The sequence below is a fragment of the Ursus arctos genome, unplaced genomic scaffold (genome assembly GCF_023065955.2).
Source record: "Ursus arctos isolate Adak ecotype North America unplaced genomic scaffold, UrsArc2.0 scaffold_21, whole genome shotgun sequence".
Lineage (NCBI taxonomy): Eukaryota > Metazoa > Chordata > Mammalia > Carnivora > Ursidae > Ursus > Ursus arctos.
The window spans coordinates 44,172,968-44,199,494 of record NW_026622886.1 but is presented as its reverse complement, the minus strand read 5'-3'; the positions used below and the strand labels follow the sequence as shown (position 1 = coordinate 44,199,494).

The 26,527-nt window shown below is 39.6% G+C and overlaps 1 protein-coding gene across 7 annotated transcripts in view; it reads left to right on the top strand.

The window, feature by feature from the left end:
• RXYLT1 (ribitol xylosyltransferase 1) overlaps window positions 1-26,527 on the top strand; it is a 261,051-nt gene that overhangs the window by 222,851 nt on the left and 11,673 nt on the right. For 3 of the 7 annotated variants that reach the window (XM_026500117.4, XM_044384645.3, XM_044384643.3), the window contains 4 exons: window positions 10,272-10,592; window positions 11,669-11,851; window positions 21,562-21,627; window positions 23,089-23,244. In XM_026500117.4, the coding sequence (XP_026355902.1) occupies window positions 21,609-21,627; window positions 23,089-23,244 (175 nt within the window). In that variant the 5' untranslated portion in view covers window positions 10,272-10,592; window positions 11,669-11,851; window positions 21,562-21,608. Of the gene's footprint in view, window positions 1-10,271; window positions 10,593-11,668; window positions 11,852-21,561; window positions 21,628-21,953; window positions 22,271-23,088; window positions 23,245-26,527 lie in introns of those variants that run through there. The other 4 variants (XM_026500116.4, XM_026500118.4, XM_026500119.4 and 1 more) reach the window with 4 other exon arrangements.

The window sequence follows — 26,527 nt, the reverse complement described above, 5'->3', positions numbered from 1 at the left end:
GGACTTGATCCCAGAACCCTGGGACCGTGACCTGAGCCAAAGGCAGACGCTTAACCGACTGAGCCATCAAGGTGCCTTCCTCCAAACATTTAAAGAAGAGTTAATACCTATTCTTCTCAACCTATTCCAAAAAAAATAGAAGAGGAAGCAAACCTTCCCAATTCATTCTATGAGGCCAGCATTACCCTGATACGAAAACCAGATAAAGACACTACAAAAAGAAGAGAACTACAGGGCAATATCTCTGATGACCACAGACACAAAAATTGTTAACAAAGTATCAGCAAACTGAATCCAACAATGCATTTTAAAATTCATTCACTTATCTACAATAGCTAAATTATGGAAACAGCCCAAGTATCCATCAACAGATGAATGGATAAAGATGTAGTATATGTATATACATACATATACAATAGAATATTACTCAGCCATAAAAAAAGAATGAAGTCTTGTCATTTACAATGATATGGATAGAGCTAAAGAGTATTATGCTAGGTCAGGGATGTACTGTATGGTGACTAACATAATATAATAAAAAAAAAAACACTTAAAAAAAGTATTATGCTAGGTGAAATAAGTCCATCAAAGACAAATATCATATGATTTCACTCACATGTGGAATTTAAGAAACAAAACAAATGAGCAAAGGGGAAAAAAGAGAGAGAGAAGCAAACCAAGAAATAGAGTCTTAACTATAGAGAACAAACAGATGGTTACCAGAGGGCAGGTGGATGGGGGGATGGGTAAATAGGTGATGGGGATTAAGGAGTGCATTTGTTGTGATGAGCACCGAGTCTTGTGTGGAAGTATTGAGTCACTATATTGTACACCTAAAACTAATATTACACCGTGTGTTAACTAACTGGAATTTAAATAAAAACTTAAAAAAAAGTCATTCACCACAATCAAGTGGGCTTTATTCCTGGGATACAAGGGTGGTTCAAAATTTGCAAATCAATCAACATGATACATCACATCAACAAGAGAAACAACAAAAATGAACACAGGAAAAAAGAGACAATCAAAAACACAGATTTTTAATTATAGCAACTTAAAGTATATAATACAGTATTGTTAACTACAATTTTTTTTTTTAGGATTTTATTCATTTGAGAGAAAGAAATAGCTCACCCATGAGCAGGGGGAGGAATAGAGAGAAAGAGAGGAGGAGGGGGAAAGAATCTCAAGCAGAGGGACACCTGGGTGGCTCAGTTGGTTAAACATGTGCCTTCAGCTCAGGTCATGACCCCAGGGTCCTGGAATCGAGTGCTGCGTTGGGCTCCTTGTTCAGCAGGGAGCCTGCTTCTCCCTCTGCCTCTACCTCTCCCCACTGTTTGTTCTCTCTCTCTCTCAAATAAATAAATAAAATCTTAAAAAAAGAAAAAGAATTTCAAGCAGACTCAACACCAATCCCAAGGGCTTGATCTCACAACCCTGAGATCATGACCTGAGCCAAAACCAAGAGTCTGATGCTTAACAGACTAAGCCACCCAGGCACCCCATTAACTACAAATTTCTAGGGAAGCCTGCTCACTCTGACATTTGAAGGGGGAGTCATTTACAACAAAGGAAGGGCCACAAATTCTGAAGCCAAAGAGATGAAGGGAGTTGGCTCAGAAAAAAATATAATGAACAGATATAAGTTGTTCCCATAAATCTGTCCTTGGATAACCTTAATTTCCTATTCATGCCACACCAGTATCTAATGTCAACAATGCTACCAGGAAAAAGGCCTTACTCTAGGTCGATAACACCCGAACCTACTTGATGGATCTTAAGAACAAAAAAAGAAACAACTGATCATTTTATGCTTCCTGATTTGTTGTGATTGGAATACCACCTATAAAGTATTCTTGCCAAAAATCAAGCCTGAATCTGATCTCTATTCTTGTGTGTTTGAAATTTTCTATAATGAAATATTTGTAAAGAACTTTGGTGAGTTGACTGAAACATTAAGAGGACTTGAAGCAAAGCTGCAAACAGCAAAGCACAACCTCCACGGAGCTGTCTGAGCAGGAAACCGCAGAGCCACCCCAACCCCAAGCTACTGCCTTCACACCACTCCAGCTTCTGCACCGGAAGCTCATTTGCACTTCGTTCACTGCCACTGCCATTTCTCGCAGCCTTGCTACTGCTTCTGCCTGATGAAAGAGAGCTCCTGACCCTTCTTTCCTATGGCACTATTTTCTGAGACAAGGTCTGATATCGTGCAGTAGTCTGGGTCACATAACTGCCTGCACTTTAAGAAAGACTGGAAAAGCAAATATTTAACATTTATATGAGCTCTAAGTCTTTGCCCTTCACTCAGATCCATAAGGAAGAGAATTCCCCAAAGAGAAAAGGGTCCAACTACTAGGCTGCCAAAATCAAAGACAAATGCCAGCTACTTTTTTTTTAATTGCAACTTCTCAGGTTATGCACAAACTCGTCAGTCTTACTATTCAAGTTCCTCCAAAATATGACTCAATCAAATTTCAAGGCTTCGCTCCACTCTTCTTCCACCCAAACCCTGTAGTTCAATCAAGCTGGTTCATTTTAAAAACCCATTTTCTATCTCTACTCATGCTTACTCTGGATCACCTTCTGCAGTATTATACCCCTGGAAATCTGGCTGCTTCTTGAAAGCCTATCTCACTTATTATTTCCTTCATAAAAATTTCATGATTCCCCTCCCTGAAATATGAAGTCTTTTCCTATTACAATCTTACTTTACTTTATTTGGAATTTCTCCTACTGTTCATCACATTCTCTCTGGTATTATAGCTACATACTTGTTCAAAGTTCTCCATCACACTCTAAGCGTCTTTAGAAAGTATTTTTGTATATTTCATGATCTTTGTCTCTCTTGTGGTGTTTAGAAGAGAATCTTGAACATAATTACAGTTTTAGTAAATAGAATTGAACCATGCATATGCATAAAAGATAATATTATTATTTTTCATTATTTCAAATATAAGATCTTGGTAGAATGGATCAAGAATGCCCTGTATACTGGAGGAAAGAAAGAAGAAAGAAGAAAGAAGAAAGAAAAGAAAAGAAAAGAAAAGAAAAGAAAAGAAAAGAAAAGAAAAGAGAAAAGAAAGAAAGAAAGAAAGAAAGAAAGAAAGAAAGAAAGAAAGAAAGAAAGAAAGAAAAGAAAGGGGGAAGGGAAGAAGGAAGGAAGGAAGGGAAAGAATGAGGCCCAGTATACATTAAGTACAGCTTTTTGCATGTCAATTATACCTCAACAAATGGTTTAAAAAGAAGAGAATGGGAGCATCAGGTGACTCGGTTGGTTGGGTGGCTGACTTTTGGTTTCAGCTCAGGTCATGATCTCTTGGTCACGGGATTGAGCCCTGCATCGGGCTGTGCACTCAGTGCAGAGTCTGCATCGGATTCTCTCTCCCTCTCCTCCAGCTCACGCTCTCTCTCTCTCAAATAAATAAAATCTGAAAAAAAAAGAAAAAGAAAGAGAATGTCCATATGGCATTAAAAATTTGTCAGACTGGCAGTTTTCAACATGTAAGCCATACTCATTCCCATTTCTCTTAGCAGCCAGAATCCCATACCCCCAGTGATAAATCATATTCTGCACCCATAATTCCTTTGATTTCCATCTGTTCCATATCTAACCCCATACCTTCTCCATCTAGCTTTCTAGGTGGTGGCAGCCTTATTTCTAAAGTTGTTATCTTAGGCATTATCACTACTATAAAATCCCAGAAGAGAAAACAATTCTATGTATGGAGTTAAGGAAGGTTTTCCAGGAGAGATGATATTTATTTTGACTGTTTTCCCGGGCTTAAGTAGGCATTCACTAACTGGGAAATTGGCAGAAGGAATTTTAGACTGTGAGAGAACTGAATGTATAGTCCATAATCAAAATGGATTCTTTTCTGTGTGCTGAATCATTGACATGAGAAGATGGGACAGGAGAAAATATTTTTGGATCCAAGTATGAAGGAATTTTCCAGTTGCTTGGATTTTATGTTCTAGGACAGCTGTTCTACCCTTTCAGCATGCACTGATGGTTTTGTGAATCTGAGAAACATTATGAACTCTTTCCCTAGAAAATTACTTGCTATAGACAGAAATTTCCAAAAAATTCCAAGACTTTTAAAAAACCTGTAAAGCCCATTTGTGGACATGGGTCCACAGACCCTTGGGTTAAAAATCTAATTTTTAGTTGCAAAGGAGTTATCAAACGCAAGAAAATTATTGCTTATATTTTGTTCAAAATTCACACTTCTTGTTTTCTCAGTCTTTCTCAATCTCTGATTCATCAACGCCTAACTGCAAGGACCACTGATCCTTGGGATCAGTTTGTATCAGACTGCTGGTTATCTACCCAATATCCATTCTCACTTTTTTCTGATTTTATTCAGAATAATAATGGGCCTAATTAAAAGACTACATTTCCCAGCCTTCTTTGTAGCTGGTTGGTTTGTGTGTGTGACCCAATTTGGCCAGTGACATGTAAACAGAGGTTATTGGATAGACCCTTTTTGGCCCCTCTACTGTTCCTTCTTCCTGGAAATGTAGATAAAATGACTCAAGATCCAAGGGCTAGCTGGACCATAAATCTATTTTATAGAAGAAAGCCATGTGCAATGTGGGTTGAAAATAGTCAAAGAAAGTGGGGTCCTTGAAGACTTCAGGAAGCTGCCTCACCAGCACTAGAATATCAATTTCTGGACTTTTTTATATGAAAGAAGAAATATTCATGGGTTTACGTTACTATAATCAGTTCTCTATTACCAGCAGCTAAATGCAAATTCTTCCTAATTTCTACAGTGGTCAACAAAACTCTAGGTACTTACCATCCTAATCCTGTTTTATGGCAATGGAGGTGGGTGGGGAGAAATTCTCTTCTTTTAGAAAACCCTATGAGTGGCAGTCAGGATGGCTGCTCCAAGTCCATTACTAGAGGACAGTTCTCAGTCAAGCAAAAGAATATAGAGAAAGTTTCCCAAGAATGTAAGGCACACATCCCTCATCAACTAAAAAATAATGACTGTAGTTAGTCTTTATAGCTCTCCAGAGGAATGATGAATATCTCCCTTTGTCCACAATGAGAAAAGGTGTCTAAGTGAGGCCTAACAGCATTAACCCAATAACCTCTCCTTAAGCCGCAAATTCCTTAGAGATTTCAGAGCAGAGGCTTTTACAGTCAGAATGTTTCTGGTTCTACTCTTCACTTCCAGTGACTGGAGTCAGGAGTCTACCAACCATGTCGATTCATATCCCACAGGTACTTCGATTTCAGTATGCCCAAAATGGAACACTCTCCCTTCCCCTCCATGACTGAATGAATGATACTGGAACGAGAAATCTGGGGATAGTCCCACACTCTTTCCTCTACCTCCCATTGGTTGCTATGTAGCTGTGATCCTACTACCTACATTTTCCTTGTGTCCTCTCGCTCTCCCACCCTTCTCTTCATTTCTCATCCAGACGATATCAGTTCCTAAACAACTACTGTCTTGCCCCCATCTAACTCATATTCCATGGTGTAATTATATCAATCTTTCAAAAATGAAAATCCAATCAGTTAAATTCAAATGTCTTAGCAGAATTCAGAGACCTATTAGTATCTATTCCACACTTGCCTCTGTAATGCCTTCTTTTGCTCCTTTATCCCATGCCATACACAACAACTGAACAAAACCACTTGCAATTTATCGAATGAGTCATGCTCTATCGTATCTCCACAGCTTTCCCTAAAAAGCTTCTCCCTATCTTTCTCACCTTGAAAACTACTATTCATGCTCAATACTTATTTAAGGCATTAACACCTCCAGGTGTTAATTGATTATGTCTTGATTATGTCTTCAAGAAGCAATATCACATGATACCGAAGAACATCACTCATGAATTCCAACTTCTGGCTCTGTGACCCTTGTCAAGTAATTTAACTTCTCAGTGCCTCAGTTTCCTCCTGTGTAAATACAGGATAAGTTCTCATAGGGTTATTGAGAAAATTGAACAAGATACTACATATAAAAGTGGTTTGAAGTATTCATGAAATATGGTAAGCCCTCAATATATGGGAGCTATTTTTCTTTCTAAGATTGAGTTAAATTCCTTAGTTTTGTGGTCCCAGCCTTCCATGAAGTTGAGAATGTATGGAAGTCTTATCCACTTGTCTTGTAGTTGGAGAAGCCAGAAAACTGAAATTGTTGCTGACTCCCTTAGACCTAAGGCTCTGTATGCAAGCTATGCCAGTGGGCAAGATTTGAAGGGCAGAAACCAATCGGAGGTCAGCATCCAGTCAATTCTTGGCAGTCTGCCAGCAAATACTACCTTGGAAATGACTATTTCAGATTCCTGGCTATTTAAAGGCAATTTGGCAGAGGCAGCAACATCTTGAGCTGGATCCCTAAAGGTAGAAGCTATGCATAGCTATGGGTATCCATTTTTTTTATTTCCTAGGTGTCCAGAGGCAAAAGCACAGCATTAGAGGTGACAATCTTAACTTCGGCATAGCCTTTATGGGGCCTCATGGTGGTAGCTCCTCTGTAGGTCAGTTCTCTGTAATTCTAAAGGCATTCTTGGAGACCCAGCCTACTATCTTCTCTTTGTCTCTTCTAAAAATTTTGGAAGTGCCTAATTCCCTGCGTTAAATTCCTTACTGCTTTGATTATCTAGGGTGGCTTCTGTTTCCTGCACTGAACCCTATAACTAACAATCTAACTGGCCCCAGTAATAGCTTTCATTTCTTTCAAAGCAAGCTTTGCCATGCAGTCAGGATGCTTGCTCCCTGCTTCCCAGATACCCCATGCTTTCTTCATGTCCCCACTTTTCTGATGCATCTCTACCCTGTTCCCCTCTTTCCTGGAATCACCCCAGTAATCCCAAATCTCCTACTTGAAACAACATTTTTAGAACACTCCTTAGTCCACATAAACAATTTTTATTTTGCAACTTTTGGCAGAAGCAACCTTCAACGGTAAAATAAGAATTAGGAAAGTTTACATACATAAACTCACAACCTAGCCAAGATTTCATGAATCATTTCCAGATTTTCACAGAAGTCATTATGTAACTTAGAGATCTTTTTCACAGGACTTTGTGGGGCTTTTTCAATATCTATTTAATGCCTCTTACTCTGGTAAAAGAAATTTCTATAGCCCCAAGTTCAACATATACATAGCATTAAGCTAAGTTATATTACCTTGGGGAATACAAGATTTTGAATCAAAAGAAGCCCCTTTAGACCAAAATATGTAATTGCTTCAAAATTTAAATTTTTAACTAATGCTGGATTCCAACACCTTTTAATGTGAATAGGGCATGAACCCCAATCTACACTCAGGTCATATATTTTAAGGTTTGGAGATACAGATTGTGATACCATCTTGCTCAGTAATTTCAGTTTATCCGAGAAAATTATATAACTTAAGTAAAAGTCAGGGACATAGAGTGCCTGGGGGGTTCAGTCCGTTAAGTGTCCTACTCTTGGTTTCGGCTCAGGTCATGATCTCAGGGTCATGAGATCCAGCCCCCCATCAGGCTCCATGCTCAGCGGGGAGTCTGATTGGCTTCTCTCTCTCCATCTCTCTTTGCCCCTCCCCCATGCTCTCTATCTCTAAAATAAATAAATTTTTTAAAAAAAGATCAGCAACACAAAAATACTATAATTCTAAAGCTACTGAGATCACCATGGATTCAATGGGAAGTCTAGAAACATGTTTCTCCACTGAGGCTTCTCTGAAGTGGCTTTTTCATTGCCCAGGCTGCTCTGCACACTGAGGGTCAGCTTGTGTCAGTAGAAACCTTCCTGTAAGGAACATAACTTTTAACTCAGTTTTGCTAAATAAAGGCTGATACATGTGCTATAAAAACAAAACAAAATAGGGGCGCCTGGGTGGCGCAATGGGTCAGACTCTTGGTTTTGGCTCAGGTCGTGATCTCCGGATCATGAGATCAAGCCCTGTGGGGGTCAGGCTCCGAGCTCAGCACAGTATCTGCTTAAGACTCTTTTTCTCTCTCTCTAAGATAAACAAATAAATCTTTAAAAAAATAAAAAATAAAAAACAAAACAAAAAAGTAGCATGGATAGCTCAGGGTCCTATGCAAATTTTTGTGAAAAAGCTTGGTTTTTTTAACTACTTCTTTATTGAAAACTAAGGTTTAATTTTTTTTAAGATTTTATTTATTATTTGAGAGAGAGAGCATGAGCGGGGGAGGGGCAGAGGGAGAATCAAGGGCACACCAGTGAGTGAGGAGCCCGACACTGGGCTCGATCCCAGGACCCCAAGATGACAACCTGAGCCTAAGGTAGACGCTTAGCCGACTAAGCCAGCCAGGCACCCCCGAAAACTAAGGATTAAGCGTGAGTCCAAGGAGCAGCACTGGCAAGTGATTTGAGTAGATACACAGAGCTATAGACTCAAAATTGTCTCCATCTTCTGCCACCGACACACTGCCAAAGGAATACCCCCAGTACTCCAGCTCTCTCTTCTCTTAAACCCATTCGTTCTTAGGAGGCAGCTTAGTCATGACATCTCCAGCGGCCATCTTTCCAAACTCCACCCATGGCTAGTGTATTTGTTTCCCATTGCTGCTGTAACAAATTACCACAAATTTAGTGAGTTAAAACAACACCCTTTTATTACCTCACAGTTAGGAGGTCAGAATTCCAGGGGGGGCTCAGATGCATCCTTAAGTTAAAGTCTCATCAAGATGCTGGCTGGGGTGGACTCTTTTCTGGAGACTGTGAGGGAGAATCCATGTCCAGGCTCCTTTAGGGTGCTGACACAATTGTCCACATTTCCTTACTGGTTGCCAGGCCGGCGTCATTCACAACTTCTAGAGGGTGCCCACTGTCTTTGTCTTGTGCCCCCTCCTTCAAAGCCAGCAACAGCACTCCAAATCCTTCCAGAGTTTCAAATCAATCTGACTTCTCTTGCATCTCTGACTTCCTCTTCTGTCTTCTTCTGGACTAAGGGCTCCTGTATTTATGGTGGATCTACCTAGAAAATCAAGAATGTCCCTTTTTAAAATAAAATGATTAGTAACCTTAATTATATATGCAAAGTTCCCTTTTGCCATGTAAGGTAATACAGTCATAGTTCCAGGGATTAGGGACTATGAATCTTCTTAGGGGCCACAATTCTGCCAACCACAATCACACATGTTTGAGGCTTTCCAGCTAGAGTACCTTCTTCTTACAGCACTCAAAGACCAAGAGAAAAAACAAATCTCTCTATTCACAAATGTCCACTTCAAATCCCTGAAAGATATAATTTATTTGTTAAATCTTATAATCATTGCCAAGCAATAAATGTATTTATATTTTCTTATCCAATGTCTTTTATCAAAAAATATAGAAACTACTTTGGTCATATGCAAATTATTATTACAGGGTCATTATTCTGGATAAGGCATTATGTGTTTGACCGTGTGTGACTATGTGTGACAATCAGAGTAAAGTGAATTTTTGTGTCTCTGTGTGTGTATGTGTATATACATACTTTTTTTTGTCCATTCATCTGTTGATGAATGCTTAGTTTTTCTCCATGTCTTGGCTAACGTCAGTAATACTACAGTGAACATGGGGGGGGGGGAGGTGCAGATATCTCTTTCGAATTAGTTATTTTCTTTCTTTTGGATAAATACCAGAAGTAAAATTGCTAGATCATATGGTAGTTCGTTTTAAGTTTTTGAGGAACCTCCATACTGTTTTCTTTAGTGGCTACTCAAATTTATAGTCCCACGAACAGGGCACAATAATATAGCGGGGTATTATTCTGCCATAAGAAAGAAGGAAATCCTGCCATTTTCAACAACATAGATGGAACTTGAAGGCATTACACTAAGTGAAATAAGTCAGACAGAGAAAGACAAATACTGTATGATCTCACTTTTATGTGGAATCTCAAAAAAAAGAAGCAGTGGCAGCTGCTCATTGATACGGAGAACAGATTAGTGGTTGCCAGAAATGGGGGGTGGGAGGTGAGGGATATGGATGAAGGTGGCCAAAAGATACAAAGTTCCAGATAAATAAGGCCTAGAGATGTAATGCACAGCATGGTGGCTATAGTTAACAATACTGTGTTGTATATTTCAAAGTTGCTAAGAGAGTAGATCTAAAAATTATCATCATAGGAAAAAAGTGTAACTACGTGTGGTGATGGACGTTAACTAAACTTCTTCAGGTAATCATTTTGCAATATACACATATATCGAGCCATTATGTTGTACACCTAAAACTAATACAATGGTACGTGCCAATTATATCTCAACGTTTTACAACTTCTATGAAGTATTTTTCATTTCTTCTTCAGAAAAATCACCGATTTTGATTCTCGTTCAAGTCATCTCACTGCCAACAATAGGGGAATTTGCCAGTTTACAAATCTGCTCAAGAAACAAAATAAAATTTAACTGTAAAAACTTTCAACATCTCAAGATTCATATGTATCCTAATGCGAAACAGATGGCTATCAACATTGCTTCCTAAGAAGGCAACATCGGCAGAAGAAATCCTGCAGAAGATTTAACCCTCCATTTTCTTCCTGTGGGGAATTCTGATGTGAATCGCTCCTCTGACGTTCACAGCAAGTTCCCTTTGCTCCAGTGACAGCGTCTATTTTCCAGCACAAAACGTACGTTTAGTAAAACATACGTAATATGTGTTTTGGGTACAAGAGGTAATGTCAGCTATTACTCATGGACCCAAAGCCCACATCATATGAATAATGTTGGTTGAATGTAGTTAAAAGTATTCACGGTAACAGAATCTCACATTTTTTTTCCCCTGAAAGGGATCATGGCTCAAACACCTTATAAACCAGATCATCCTACAAGCTTACACTTTCTGTTACTTGCTCTAATTTCAAACTGCTTACATGCAAGTATTTGAACTATTATAATCAATCTCTTAAAAAGTAGCTTGTATTGGGGGGCCTGGCTGGCTCAGCCAGTGGAACATGCAACTCTTCATCTCAGGATTGTGATTTCGAGCCCTACGCTGGGTGTAGTGATTATTCAGAAATAAAATCTTTTTTTAAAAAAAAAGTAATTTGTATTTCCCAATAACCTGCTGCTGATATTCAGAGTGTTCGTAACTTCATAGGTGAGGCAGAAAAGTATAGTGCCTATTGTCTATTCTATTTCCATATGACCTATTCGTACTGTTTCTGTTTTGGTTATTTGAGGATATTTTGAAAGGCAGACACCTTCTCTATCTACTTTTCATTCGTATCACTCATAGCACAGTACTCTGCACATTGTGATTGCCCAATAAAGATTTTTGCATACTTTAGCAATAAAATTCATGGAAACTCAATAGAGCGTACAACAAAGTAGAGAACAGCCCAGCTCTCCTTCATGCAAATGAGTTAACAACTAATGCACTGTGTTCAGTTCTTTTCTGTTCTGGATGCTACATTTTTTCAAATCAATTTTATTCAGGTACAATCTATATGCAATCAAATGCATTCATTTTAAGTGTTGATGAGGTTGGACAAATGCATACAACCAGGCATGATCCACCAGCATACTCAAAATTTAGGTGCACGCATGGCAGTAGGGGCTGCACGTGGATGCTGCACATGCAGCATGTTTGGGTCAAGCAGAGAGACCTTTGATACTGGGTGGCAAGCCTGTCTGAACTCCTTGCCCCAAGCTGAATCATTATCCTGCTGACACTGGACAGTGAGCAACCCTGTTTTGGTTCTAGGAGAAGACACTATCTCCGTCTCCCATGGCTTTTTGCTTGAAACAAAGCCCAGAACAAAGATGGCCAATGCCTTTGCTCACAAGACATGCAGAAATGTGAGAGACACATGGACAATTGTTTGATGAAAGAGAAAAAAAGAAAGGATTTTATATACATTCCAAAGAGCGTAAGTTACCTCTAGAGGTAAGTATTTCCAAATTAAACTTGTTCACAGACATAGACTAGAATTGGTCTGAGACCAGAAAAAACATAACACCGTTCTGTTTATGTATTTGAATGATGAGAAAAATTATAAATAGGTTATTTGAGGAATAATGACTGGAAATACGTGTATCCTTATTTCCATGAGCAAGTTCAGACTAGACATTGTCTCAGATATACTCACCAATTCAGGTCTCCCTCCTCTATCTCTGACTTTTGCAAGGGATAACAATACAATTGCCCTAAAAGTTTTTTAGATTCAAGCTTGATTCTAAACTGCCTTTATTCTGGGTTTTAAGCAAGACTGAGCATAGCTTGAAGCCTGATGGAAATAAGACTAAAGAGATCTATTTAGGATGAAAAATGAGTAGAGGATAAAGGAGCTTGGAAAAATGGCATTGGTGACAATATTTTGGAGAGTCAACGAGAGCAGTATCAGTGTAGACCTCTCCCAGAACCCGTAGCACTGGGCCTTGCCTAGGTGCTGCACACAGAAGGCATCAGCAGCAAACCAGTGAAAGAGGAGGCAGATGAATATCATAGCATATCACATCTAAGCCACTGCTCAGAGATAAGTGTCCATGCAGGCTGGATGGCGGCAAAGCCAGAGAAAGCTTTCTTCTTTTTATTTTTTTTAAAGGTTTTATTTATTTATTTGACAGAGAGAGAGACAGCCAGCGAGAGAGGGAACACAAGCAGGGGAAGTGGGAGAGGAAGAAGCAGGCTCATAGCGGAGGAGCCTGACGTGGGGCTCGATCCCATAACGCCGGGATCACGCCCTGAGCCGAAGGCAGACGCTTAACCGCTGTGCCACCCAGGCGCCCCAATATTTCTTCTTTTTAAAGTGTTATTATTATTCAGTTTTGCCCTCCAGATTGGAGTAACCTTGAAAACATGGTTTCCCCATGTAAGAAACATTTCTGAATGCAAATATCTTTAATCACAAATCTAGAATTAAACCTGTGGCATGCTTTTCCCCCAAACAAACACTACCAATTCACAGATCCAGAAACATGTCATTTTTATGTGTAATACAATTTTTTAATGAATGTGATCATTTATACTAGAATCTGTCAGAAATCTCAAATACAAAAAGAGTTGCGTTCATATAGTTAAAATTCTATCTGCAGCTCCCTCCTCTGTTCACTTTCTTTAAATGCAGTTTCCTTTCTGCCTTTTAGAATAATTCATCTTGGCAGTATTGGTTTATTCCAAAATTTTCAGATTTTCTTTGGACAACTCCATTTCTGTAGTCCTAGCATTTTTTTCTTTTTGCTAACTTAGGCCGCTACCATGTCAGAGCAAAGAGCACAAAATCTATTACAAAGATTATTTAAATTCCTTTCATCAACATTTATTTTAATCACAAGATACATTTCAAGCCTATAATATTTTTAGTTTAAACTGGAAAATTGGCCCAAATCACTCAGATGTTGTTTTTTTAGGCTGTTACATATCTTGCACATAGTTCCGTACCCATACATACTCGCGGGATGGATTACACCACCAACTGTTGATCAAAACTTTCTCATAGTAAATTTTAAGGCAATAAACAAGAATAGTCCTGTCAGAAACTAGTGAGTTGGCTATGCTTGTGTTACCCCGGTGTCTAGAACGTGGCCTGTCATCTAAACACAAGGAAGGTCCCTTTGAGCAGGAACTCATTTTGCTCACAGCTGGTGCCATCACTAAAAATAGTGATGAACACTGAGTCATTGGCCAATACGTACTTGTTGAATGAATAAATGAGTGCTTAAGACCATCCACCAGACTCCTGCTGCCTTCAGCATAAGGACAAAACTCTTCACTATTGAATACTTTGTTCTCAAGGGCCTCTCTACCTGTGTCTCTTAAGGAGACCACTAATCCTGTGAAGCAGAACTGCTTTGCCCCAGACAGTGCTTGGATATTCCAGAAGACGTTTACAATCACTTGCTTGACTACCAAAACAGACAAATCACCACATTGTGGATAGATTTTACTAGATTAATTTTCTTAAGGCAAATAAGCTCCCAAGCTCTTGTCAGACACTTCTCCAAACATCATTGTATCAGTTAGGAGAAGCTAAGTAATGCTGAGGTAACAAACAATCCTAAACTCTTAGTGGCCTATAACATCTGAGGTTAGCTTTTCTCACAACAGCATATGTCCTCAGCTGATCAACAGTGGGGCCCTGCATAATAGTCGCCCTCAGTCCAGCCCCACCCAGGATGAGGAAAAAGAAACCATCCAGAACATGCCAGTGATGGTGACAGAGGAAAGAGAATGGCAGGGCACATGCTGCCTGCTAAGCTTCTGCCTGGAAGTCCCGCACGATGCTTCTGCTCAAAGTTTTATCAGCCCAAGCAAATTCTATTCACACCTGAAGTCAATCAACAGGCCAAGAATATATATTCTCCTCTGAGGAAGGGATACAAATATTGGTAAACAATAATACCTTCTACCACTGCCACGTACAGAAAAATAGAATGTACAATGTCAAATCAGTCATTCAATGGCATCTGAGTCTAAACTCAGGTTATTCTTACAAAAATTAGGAAGAAAAAAGAGCGAACTATGTCTTTTATTTTTTTTACTTTGATAACTGTAGAAATGTAGGCTAAAAATTCCTTTCACTAAAAACAAAATTTGCAAAAACTATTATAAAATTAAAACAGTTACAGAATGTCTTCCAAAACATTGGAAAAGATAAAAGCAAATTAAAGAAAATCTATATAGCAGGGGCACCTGGGTGGCTCAGTCGTTAAGCGTCTGCCTTAGGCTCAGGGCCTGATCCCGGCGTTCTGGGATCGAGCCCCACATCAGGCTCCTCTGCTGGGAGCCTGCTTCTTCCTCTCCCACTCCCCCTGCCTGTGTTCCCTCTCTTGCTGGCTGTCTCTCTCTCTCTGTCAAATAAATAAATAAAATCTTTATAAAAATAAAAAAAAATAAAATCTATATAGCAAAGATCAAAAACAAAAGAAAGAACACAGTTAAACAAAAGATAAAAAGCAAGATAGCAGAAGACTACACATAGAAATTATATACCACATGCTAAAAGGCTTAGATGATGAAAGGCAAATACTAGTTAAAAAGTAAAAACGAACTATGTGCTACTTGAAAGGCAAACCTAAAGTAAAGTAAAACAAAAAAGGTAAAATAAATGGGTGATTTAAATTGTAGACACAAAAAGAGGGAACAGAAATGGCTATGGCCAGTGATTTCTACCTGTGCTACGAAGTTGGGCACAAGGGCAAGTCTGGACAGGAGTTTCTGGACAGAAAGCTTAGATACACCAACAACAGCCGTTACAGAAGTGGTGTCATGACCAGAAAGGAAGCTTACTTGCACAAGAATATAATGGAGGAACTGAAGAGAATTATTGATGACAGTGAAATTACAAAAGAAGATGACACTTCACGGCCTCCCTCTGACAGAGTTGGCTGATGGGAGCTTGAAACTGTAATTGGAGGGGCACCTGGGTGGCTCAGTCGGTTAAGCGTCTGCCTTTGGCTCAGGTCCTGATCCCAGCGGTCCTAGGATGGAGCCCAGCATCAGGCTCCCTGCTCAGTGGGGAGCCTGCTTCTCATTCTCCCTCCCCCCTGTCTGCCCCTCCCCCCTGCTCGTGTTCTCTCTCAAATAAATAAAATCTTTAAAAAAAAAAACTATAATTAGAGATGAACATATTTCTTTTACTCTATCAAAAACAGGTTCTCTTATTGATCTCAATCAGCCCAAGTGTCCTGAAGGCCTTGAAGTATTTTGCTACTTGGGGGCCCCTGGGTGGCTCAGTTGGTTAAGCCTTCAGCTCTTGGTTTCAGCACAGGTCATGATCTCATGGTGGTGGGATTGAGCCGTGGGTCAGCTCCATGATGAGCACGGAGTTGGCTTCAGATTCTCTCTTCCTCCTGCTCTGTTCCTCTCCCCCACCCACCACTCGTTCCCACTCTCTTTCTTTCTCTCTAAAATAAATTAATAAAATGTTTAAAAATATATATATATAAGTGAAATACCCCACACTCTCCTATAATCACTGCTAGATTAAATAAAAACCCAAATAGCAAAGATTTAAAATATTGCACTTTCAGAATATGACTAGTGCTGTAGAGGTAAATTGATAGATTTCTATAATTTCATTATTAAGAAGGAATGATAAAAATTTTAAACCAACTTTCCAATTCAAAAAGCTAGGGAAAAGGTCAAGCAAACAAAAAAACAGAAGGAAGAAAAAAATAATGCACAATCTAGTAATTGCAAAACAGAAAAAAACCGAAACTGATAAATAAATCTAAAGATGTTAGAAAGGGAGGAGAAAACAAATAATAAAATGATCAAATATAAAATCTGAAAATTTTAATATAGAAGAACCCCCCCAAAAAAGAAATTAAAAATTAGAAAAAGATATATCTGAATATTTTTCAATCCCAATGATGTAAATTGTTCCTCGGAAAATCAAAATTGCCAAAACAGACTCATGAAGTATTACAAACATGAGTAAGCAAATGAAATGTTATTAAGGAATTATCTCCAAAAATAGTTCTAGGGCCAGTGAATATCAGTGGAAAGTACAATGAAACTGTCAAGGATTAAGTATTTTCTATGCCATGTAAACTGTTCTAGGGCCTAAGAAAAGCTGGACTGCTATCTCATCCATTTGAGGTAGCTAGCAGTAACCCTGGTATAAAACAAACCACAGCTGAGTTTATAAAAATAAAAGTAAACCTGAGACTACTGGATGTGCAGTATTTGTCTGAAGTGTCTATTCTGTGAGTTAATAGAAATATGAATGTGTGAAGTTGATGGATTTAAAGGAATATGAACAAGCCATGAAGACCTTGTGATGGGAAATTGAGGAATATACCAAATGTCAACATTCTTGCAAGCACAAAAATGAAATGAGCAAAAAACACAGAAAGATTTAAGCACAAAAGAGGTTGAAACACTTGGATCACCCTTAGGGCTCTTCAGTAGACTTGCCAAGCCGTTATTAGAAAACTAGCAAATGCAAATGAAATCAATGGTAAATTAGAGATGGAGCCACACGGATTCTAGCTGCTATGAATCCCGCTCAGTGGCTATGACGCCCACCCAGAGAGCTTATAGTAAAACAGAGTCCACATTTATGATTATAAAAGTAATATCCATAGCATTTATGCATATAAAAGTAATAATCTTAATTAACTGTTGATTAAAGCTAGTGGGTTACATGTAATACACAAACAAAAATTGTAATGAAACATTACAGCAGTGGTGAAATTGTAAACAGAGCTCAGAGGCTGCTGGGGGCAGGGGCAGGAGTGAGAGAAAGATTGGCAAAAGAAGTGGTATTTGCACAGAACCTGTTTCTACTCATCTGTCTTCCATGTCACCTCATGGTTCTGCTCTCTCTAACCTTTATATTCTAATTGTGTTTGTTTGGCTTTTGTTAATTGTTTAGTTGGTTGTTTTTTAAAAAATTACCATTTGGGATACCTGGATGGCTCAGTCGGTTAAGTGTCCGACTCTTGATTTCTGCTCAAGTAGTGATCTTGGGTGGGGTTGTGAGATCAAGCCCTGTCTCTGGCTCTGTGCTCAGCAGGGAGTTTGCTTGCGAATCTCTCCCTCCCTCTCCCTCTCCGCCTCCCCACCCATTCACTTGCGTGCACATGCTCGCTCTCTCTCTCTCATAAATAGATAAATCTTCAGAAGGAAAAAAAATTACAATTTGCTCACTATTTCCCAATGTCAATAAATTTCAGTAGACTTTCTTCACTTATTTGTATCATCACCATACTTACGTAGAAAAAATGTACCTTATTGGAATTGATTCTTATAAATTTAATATAGCTATACTTAATGACTTATTGGTTGTTACATGGCCAACCCCTACTAGAAGTATCTGACTGTAAAAAAAACAAAAAAACAAAAACAAACAAATAAAGCCTTTTGGCCGGCCAAGCTGTAAAAAAATCTCTCGAAATAGTTAATACCCTTCTTGAGTATTACTGAAACATTGATAAACTTAGGAAAGAATTTTGGCCAGGTATCTCAAGAAATTTGTACTGTGGATTTCTCAGAATAAATGTGTACTATTTCTCAGGCAGCTGGCAGAAGGCATTAGGACTTCTTAATATTTTGTTGGTTAATAATTCTTCCTTTTGCAGACAGAGAAGAAAATTTCACCAAATAGTATGTTTAGACTTGCTTTAGTTTAATTTATCTCATGTTCTATACCTTCCCTCCCCCATTTTACCTTCCCACTTGTGGTTCCCAATCCCTGGAGCTCCAAACTCAGAGGGTATTTACTTCGTCTCTTTTTTCACACTTCTTCACCTCCCCACCTCTTTGTCTTTCCCTCTCTCTCCATTCACCCATCCCAGCCTGAGGAGATTCCAGTAACATATAGGAAGTAGATCTCAGCCGACACATTAAAAACAAAGAGAAAGAAAAATGAATACTGCTATATTGAGATTTGAAGATTCATTCCTTTGTAACCTAAATATATCACCATAATTTATTTTCAAATTGTACAGTCATTTGTAGTTTGAAGTAAAACAACACCTCCATTTGTATGGTCCTCTTCCCTACTCAAGACAACCTCAACCCCATATTAGCTTATCTTGCATATCGTTCTCTATAGTAAAATCATTAGTTAGTAGCACTTGAATGTACATTGATACAGTGGGTGTTTTATGTAGTTACAAAATTAAATACTCTCTATCCTTAAATAACTGTCACTCCCACAGAAAAGATAAGCCAAACAAAAATATACATAAAACAACTGCCATCTCCCCAAGAAACCACCAGAATAACCTGGTGATTAAGGAAAGCTAAATGTATTAAATCCACTACAGTAAAGGAGAACAGTGCTTTGACAGAAGCTTAGCAGCCTCAGAAGGAGGAAGATAGCAAGTGATAATTTATAGGATACGGGAGTCTGATAAAAATGGCTTAGGACAGCTCTTTTAAGACAGAGTTATTTTGGGGATTGAGCAAAGTTTTTGACATAATAGCCGAGGGCTGGTGGTATGGTGGCCAATTTGTCCTTGGTTTTCTGGCACTTTCCCAGATTTAGTCCCCACATCCCAGGAACCCCTTCAGTCCTGGGCAAACCAAGACAGGTGGCCACCCTAACTGGTGGGCACACCACTACAATGATTCTGAAATAAGTCCTGATGACTAAGATGTTTTTTCATGAGTATTTCATAAGTTTCATAAGTGAAGTATTTGCCCAGATAAACCATCTATTTCAGCTAAATGATATTTGCCAAGAAGAGCAAGCTGTTTTTTCAGATTAACTAGCTTGCAGGAATTTCCTGAAGTAAACAGTGAAGTTAGTTATTAGTTTATGGCCTATCCTCTCAGGCAAGAACTTACTAAAACAAGAGAAAAGTCATGTTAATGTAGATGGCCTGAGTTCTCAGTCCTGATACTCAAGCTATGTGGCTACAGGTGGTCTCAATTCCCAGTAGGTCTACCTCGCTAAGAAATATATCAGATGTAACATAAATTCATTTTTTAATACTGATAAGAATTCAATCAGCAGGGGCACCTGGGTGGCTCAGTCAGTTAATCGTCTGCCTTTGGCTCGGGTCATGATCCCAGGGTCCTGGGTTGGAGCTGCGCTGCACGTCAGACTCCCTGCTCTGCTTCTCCCTCTGCCTCTGCCCCTCCCCCTTGCTCTTGTGCTTTCTCTCTCTCTCTCTCACTTTCTCTTGCTCTCTCTCAAATAAATAAATAAAATCCTAAAAAAAAAAAAAAAAGAATTCAACCAGCAAATATTTACTAAACACCTAAACTATGGCAGATCCTGTAGTAGGCACCAAAGACACTATGAAAAGTAAATTTGTAGAGTGATCGAAGGCTGGTAATGCATTATCATCTACAAACATATTAAACATCTAGTAGCCTTCAGGTGATACACTAAAGATGAGTGACTGAAGACAATGTACTCTTGCTGCCCCATCTCATCTAATCCTGATAATAAACATTTCATTTTCACCTAAAATACTGAGTTTCCTTTAAAATTTACTGGGCACAAAAAGACAGCAAGGCAAATCATCCGCCTCTTAAAAAATAGCTTTCCATCTCATGTTTTCTTTCTATATCAGTAGTAACACCAGGGGCACCTGGCTGGCTCAGTTGGTGGAACATGTGACTCTTGATCGCACCCCACATTGAGTGTGGAGCCTACTTAAAAAAAAAAAAAAAAAGAGGCAGTAACACCATCCTTCCACCTAGAAAATTAACAAGTTTTCTTTGATTCCTCACTATGGCTCAGAGCTGATACTTCCTCAGTACTGTGCCTTAACTGCTTCTAAACAACGACACCTTCAAATTCAAATCATGATGAGTTTATTTCCATTTAAAAATGCTTTCTTTTCTTCTTAAAATAGCACTCTAAAGATTCTCAATGACAACAACGAAAGCCAAATCAGAAACAAAACAAAACAAAATCGTATTTTTCTGGAAAAAGACCAAAAATCTTTAAGGAATTTTCACCTCTTCACTTAGTGGCAGTCTTGAGTAAGAAAATACCTCGGTTGGATACTCATAATTATTCCATTGATTGTACTCAAAGTACTTTGGGAACTTCTTCGGAACTGCCTTTAAAATTTGTACTACCTTGTTTTATATCCTCAACTGTGGCACAGAGTCATTCTTTGATAATGGATTTAATTTGGAGGAACAAACGTTATTCAGAGTCAAACTGGAAATTGGATCATTAAGATGTATGATTAAACTCAAGCAGTTTGTCATTAGGATCTGATATTGTTAAAACAAAACAAAAAAACAATTTAAAAAAAGGATGAGATGAGGGTCCAGGACAAAGCTACGATAATGTCAGGAACACAGAACTGAGAACAGATGTAGAAATTTTAGTCCAGCTCAAACACCAAAAAAATATGAGCCATTGATCAAGTCAGCTCACCCCCCTCTGGACCTAAATATCCTTCCAGCCATAACATTTTCCTTATTGAGTTATCTACATGTCAATATGGAAAACAGAGACCTGACCCCAAGAAAGGTAAGTTTTTTGCTAATGGAGGAGATGGAAACTTTATCCAGAAATGTGAAGACTGCATCAGGTTGAAGAGTTCAATCAGTCAGGACACAGCAAGTGATGACCTACTCCACGCTTGTGTCCTACAAGCTCTCTGTCTACCAAAACTGCCAAATAAGTAGAACAATAATGCTAGACACAGGGGCACCTGGCTGGCTCAGTTGGTGGAGCATGTGACTCTTGATCTCAGGGTCATGAGTTCAGGCCCCATGTTGGGCATAGATATTACTTTAAAAAAATACTAAATGGAACTGACAAAAAATTGTAGCCCAACTTCACAAGGGCTTGATGAAGTTTATTGACAGGATTCAATTTTACAGCCTTTATTTGACAAAAGACTATATGCCTGTGTGCACTCAAGTCGTATCATAGTAATAAAACTTAATTTTCTCGAATATTGTAGTGAGGTATACATAATGAAGTTTGCTACTCTAAGCATTTCTAAGTGTACCATTGAGTGGCATTAATTACATTCACAATGTTGTGCCACTTTCACCACTTAACTTTTGTTTTTTTAATATTTTATTAAGTAACCTCTACATCCAACTGTGGGGCTCGAACTCACAACCCAAAGATCAAGAGCCCATGCTCCACCAACGGAGCCAGCCAGGCACTCCACCACTTAGCTTTTTTTAATGGACATGTATATCAGTCATCTGTAATGTTGCAGGCCCTCTAAGCCCTGGGAACAAAAACTAGCTTGGACCATGCCTTCATATGGACTTCATGGATCAAGGTGGGTGCTGTTTGGGTTTGATTTTTTTCTTACGGTCAGATAACAGGTAAGTTTTTATGTACATGGGGAGGAGGACAGGGCTGAAAGAGGCCATGGGTACACTACGGAGGTCAAGGAGCAGCTCGCGGTTAAGATGCGGTGTCCCAACGCCCAGTTCCAAAGTACGATGCCAACAGGATACCAAAGCTGGTGAAGGAACCAAGCCTGGGGCGGGGCGGGGCGAAGCCCTAGGAGAGGCAGGAGCTGAGGGCGGGGCCTAAGCTGGGCTGGCGCGAGGGGCGGGGCGAAGACGCCGGGCGGCCCCTGGGCGGGGCTTGAGCGGGGGCGGGGTTTGAGCGGGGGCAGGGTTGATTCTGGTGAGCTCTCCCGGGCCTGGGCCTGCAGCTGAAAGCCGGTTGGGCCACGGCGCGAAGCGCCGGCTGGTTCTCCGGTCCAGCACCAGGGTGGCCGTGACCGACGGGAAGCCCGAGTGGGATGCGGCTGACGCGGAAGCGGCTCTGCTCGTTTCTCATCGCCCTGTACTGCCTCTTCTCCCTCTACGCCGCCTACCACGTCTTCTTTGGGCGCCGCCGCCGGACGCCGGCCGCGTCTTTGCGGGGCCTAAGGAAGGGGGCGGCCGCCGCGCGGGAGAGGCGCGGCCGAGGTAGGACACTGGGCGGCCGCAGTCCAGGCTCGCGGGTCCGGGGCTGTCCCTGGGCTCCAGGGTGCGCCTCGCCTCCTCCAGCTCTCGGTAGCCGGCCCTGGCTTCGGGCTTGGAGCGTGTGCGGCTGTCTCGGACCTCGTCCGAATCTCACACGCCAGCCCCACTCCCCACCTTCAAAGCTGCCTGGCGCGCACTCCTGGGAAACACGTCTTGAACATGCAAGGCGTTGTCACGGAATGCCGGAGATTCTTGGGAATGCCGCTGGGTTTAAGACCTGTAATTCTTCATTGAAACAAAGAGCCTGCTCTAATCTTGCAGTGATTTGGGAAAGCCTGGGCGCATTACCTCGAAATGGTGGTCCTCTGTCCTGTATTTCGACCTATGTCAGAATCGGACTCAGACTTCTCCCCTTTTTTAAGAATTTTGTACAATAGTATCTAAAACTGTTGGACACTTTCCATTCTGAAGTCAAGTTTTTTTGTATAGGTTACCTATACACAATCTATAAATAGCAAAAGTTACATTTGTAACGATACATATTATCCAGTTATTTTAGAAGGTTTCCCTTGGGAGAGATGATTTTGTGTCTCCTGTTAACATTCTATTTCTAAGATCTTTCAGAATAAAAATTTAATAAAAATTAAATTCTGATTTCCTTTTTTTTAATTGTCTGTGTTTAACCAGTTCAAATTCAGTTGCTTTTCCTCTGTGAAAAGCTGAAATTAGCACTCCCTCACATCTAATTTAAATAGATTGAATTTATCTACAACTGCAGCTCTACCTTACTAATAAACACTGTTACTCGTTTTAAAACACAGAACAATCTACTTTGGGAAGTGAAGAATGGAATCCTTGGGAAGGAGATGAAAAAAATGAGCAACAACACAGATTTAAAACTGGTCTTCAAATATTAAATAAATCCACAAAAGGGAAAACAGACTTCCATGTACAAATCTGGGGGAAAGCTGCAATTGGTAAGTTAATGTATAGAGCTAAGACACCTAAATGTACTTTATTAGTATTAAATTCAATTCATTTTAATACATTTAGTTTATTTCATCATTTGTTAATTAAAGCATCATGATACTTTTTTTTTTTACTTTTCCTTAATATTTCATTTCTCCTTTCTGTTAGACAATACCTGTGTATATACACACAGGTACACAAATATCTGTTGTTGGTTTTTAGCAGAGTACAGCTTTATTTGTAGATAGAAAGTAGAATGTAAGCATCATTATATAGAAATGCCTATGTCAGCTGAATTTTCGTGAATTTATGTATTTATTGGACACTTGACACACAAGTATAAGATGTGGCCTCTGCACTTGATGGACAAAAAATTTGAGAAACATTGAACTGAACAAAGTTAAGGTTCTTCATTGCAGGTCGTTCTCTGAGCCCTTAATATGCCAGTGTTCGTTATAAATATGTAAGAGGGTGATATAGGATATAGTTAATTAAACTTGAATACCCACAAAAGCATTTTCGCTGTGAGTATCATGAGATTCTAGAGTTCCAAGTTATATATTATGATCAGTCAGAGAATGGGACCCTAAATGAGGGTTACAAGAGTTAGAAAGAATTTAGAGAATTAAAAGTTGGGCCTTTAAACATGACTTGGACTTATCTACAAGTAAGGGATATCAGTAGAAAGGACCAGATGAGAAGAAAGTAATCAGAGAATGATGCTTTGCCCTTAGTGTTTCATAAATTCATTCATGTTTGCATGCAAATATACACCCTTAAAGATTACTACTGACCTCCAAATTTCAAGTACCTAGACCCAGGCTCCAATCATCAAGTTCTAGCAACTTTTTTCTTTATAAAATCTCTAATATTAATTTCATCCTTTAAATTCCTACTTCCCCATTCTAGTTTTTAATTAATTCTGTATCTTCACAGCTTTTCATGTTTCCATACTTTCCTCTTTGCAATTCAGTAAGCATAAAGTGGCTAGATGAGTTTCATCAAACACTACTTTTCATCAATCTATTTCCCAAGCACATAGGATTCTAATTCCATTCCTATTCAAAAGGAAGGGAAGAGGGGCACCTGAGTAGCTCAGTCAGTTAAGCGTCAGACTCTTGATTTCAGCTCAGGTCACGATCTCAGTGTCGTGAGATCCAGCCCTGTGTCGGGCCCTGTGTTTAGTGCAGAGTTGGCTTGGGATTCTCTCTCTCTCTTTTTCTGCCCCTTCCCCCACTTGCAGTTTCTCTCTGTTTCTCTCTTGCTCTCTTGCTCTCACTCTCGCTCTCAAATAAAAAAATCTTAAAAAAAAAAAAAAAAGTAGGGGGGGTTGGGAAATGGAGTCACTAGTCCAAGCAATTCTAAATTTCATCCAGGCAAACTGTTAGGTTTAAAGGCCTGAGAATAACCTGTGGCTCAAAACTGCTTCTGGTCTTGCAGCTCTACCCTTGCAGTCATCCTTCCTTTGCCATGAATGGTAGCATGTGCTTGCAGCTCAGCGGTTTTATCAGCCAGTATCCTTCTTGTAGAATTTGGGGAATCAATACCCTTCTTTCATTTCAGCATCTCTCTGTCCTCTTTAGTCCAAGCCATCAGTGTTTCTGCTGCTACAACATTTTCAAGAAGCTTGTGGGTCTCCTATGTATGTCACAGGGACTCACTCCATGAGATAAGAACTCTTCCAGATCTTTCCTGGAGAATCTCATCTCTCTTTCTGGCTTCTGCTGAGATGGCTGAGGAGACCCATTAATTACACACCTAATATCTCAAAGAGCCCTATATGTGACTGAATATTTTAACCTTTTTGTCCTTTTGAGGCGCTAGCAAAAAGATACTCAGCTACATCCATCACCTTCTTTCGGCAACATACCTTCCTGACAGTGAATCTCCTAATTTCCACCCTTTTGCAATTGAACAGGCTGAGAATTTCCCAAACCATCAAGTCCTGGCTCCTTCTTGCTGAACAGTTCCTCTCTCCATCACTCTTTCCTCTTACAGTTACTGTAATCAGCAAGAAGAAGCCAGGCCACAGCTTCAACTCTCCTTGGAAATCTCAGCTAAATATCCAGGCTTATCACTTACATGTTCTACTTTCCATATAACTGCTGGACACACTTCAGCTAAGCATTCTGGTGCTTTTATAACCAGGATCCCCTTTTCTCCAGTTTCTAATAACATGTTCCTCATTTCCTTCTGAGCCCTCGCCAGCAATACTTTTAACCTGCATATTTCTACTCACAGTCTGCTTAGATGTTTATAAAAACCAATATAGGGTTTAATTCTACTGTGCTTTTTTCTCTTCTGAGTTCTCAGTAGCTGAGTCACTGATACCCATACTTCTACCTATAACCTGTCCAAGGCAATCTAATCTAGGCATTTCTAAATCATCCTCCTCAAAGGTCTTCCAGTCTCTCCCCATTACCCAATTCCAAAGCCACTTCCAGATTTTTAAGTATTTGTTATAGCAGTATCTCCTTTCCTGGTACCATAATCTGTAGTTTCCTATAGCTGCCATAACCAATTACCAAAAATTTAGTGAACTAAAACAACACAAATTTATTATCTTTTTTAAAAATTAAGATATAATTGACATATGACGTTATATTAGTTTCAAGTGTACAACATAATGGTTTGAGATGTTTCTCTTTTGTGAAGTTGTCAACATAATAAGTCTAGTTAGTATCTATCACCACACAGACTTAGACTTTTTTTTCTTGTGATGAGAACTTTTAAGATCTACTCTCTTAGCAACTTTCAAATATATAAAACGGTATGATTAACTATAGTCACCATAAACTTAGAATCTTACATTTTTGAGGGTAGAAGTCTAGAATGTGTCCACAGGGCTGTGTTCTTTCTGGAGGCCCTAGAGGAGCATCTGAGGATACCCACGTTCCTTACTCCTGGCCCTGCATCACTCTGACTCCTGCCTCCGCCCTCATGCCTCCTTCCCTCACTCTGTCACTCTTGCCTCCCTCTTGTGAGGACACTTATGATTACCTAGGGCCCATCCAGATAATCTAGGATAACCTCCCCACCTCAGCATCCTTAATCACATATAGAAAATTTCTTTCGGGGGCGCCTGGGTGGCTCAGTCAGTGAAGCATATGCCTTCAGCTCAAGTCATATGATCCCCGGGTCCTGGAATTGAGCCCCGCATCGGCTCCCTGCTCAGCAGGGACCCTGTTTCTCCCTCTCCTTCTGCCACTCCCCCTGCTTGTACTCACTTTCTCTCTCTGTCAAATGAATAAATAAAATCTTAAAAAAAAAAAAAGAAAGAAAGAAAGTTTC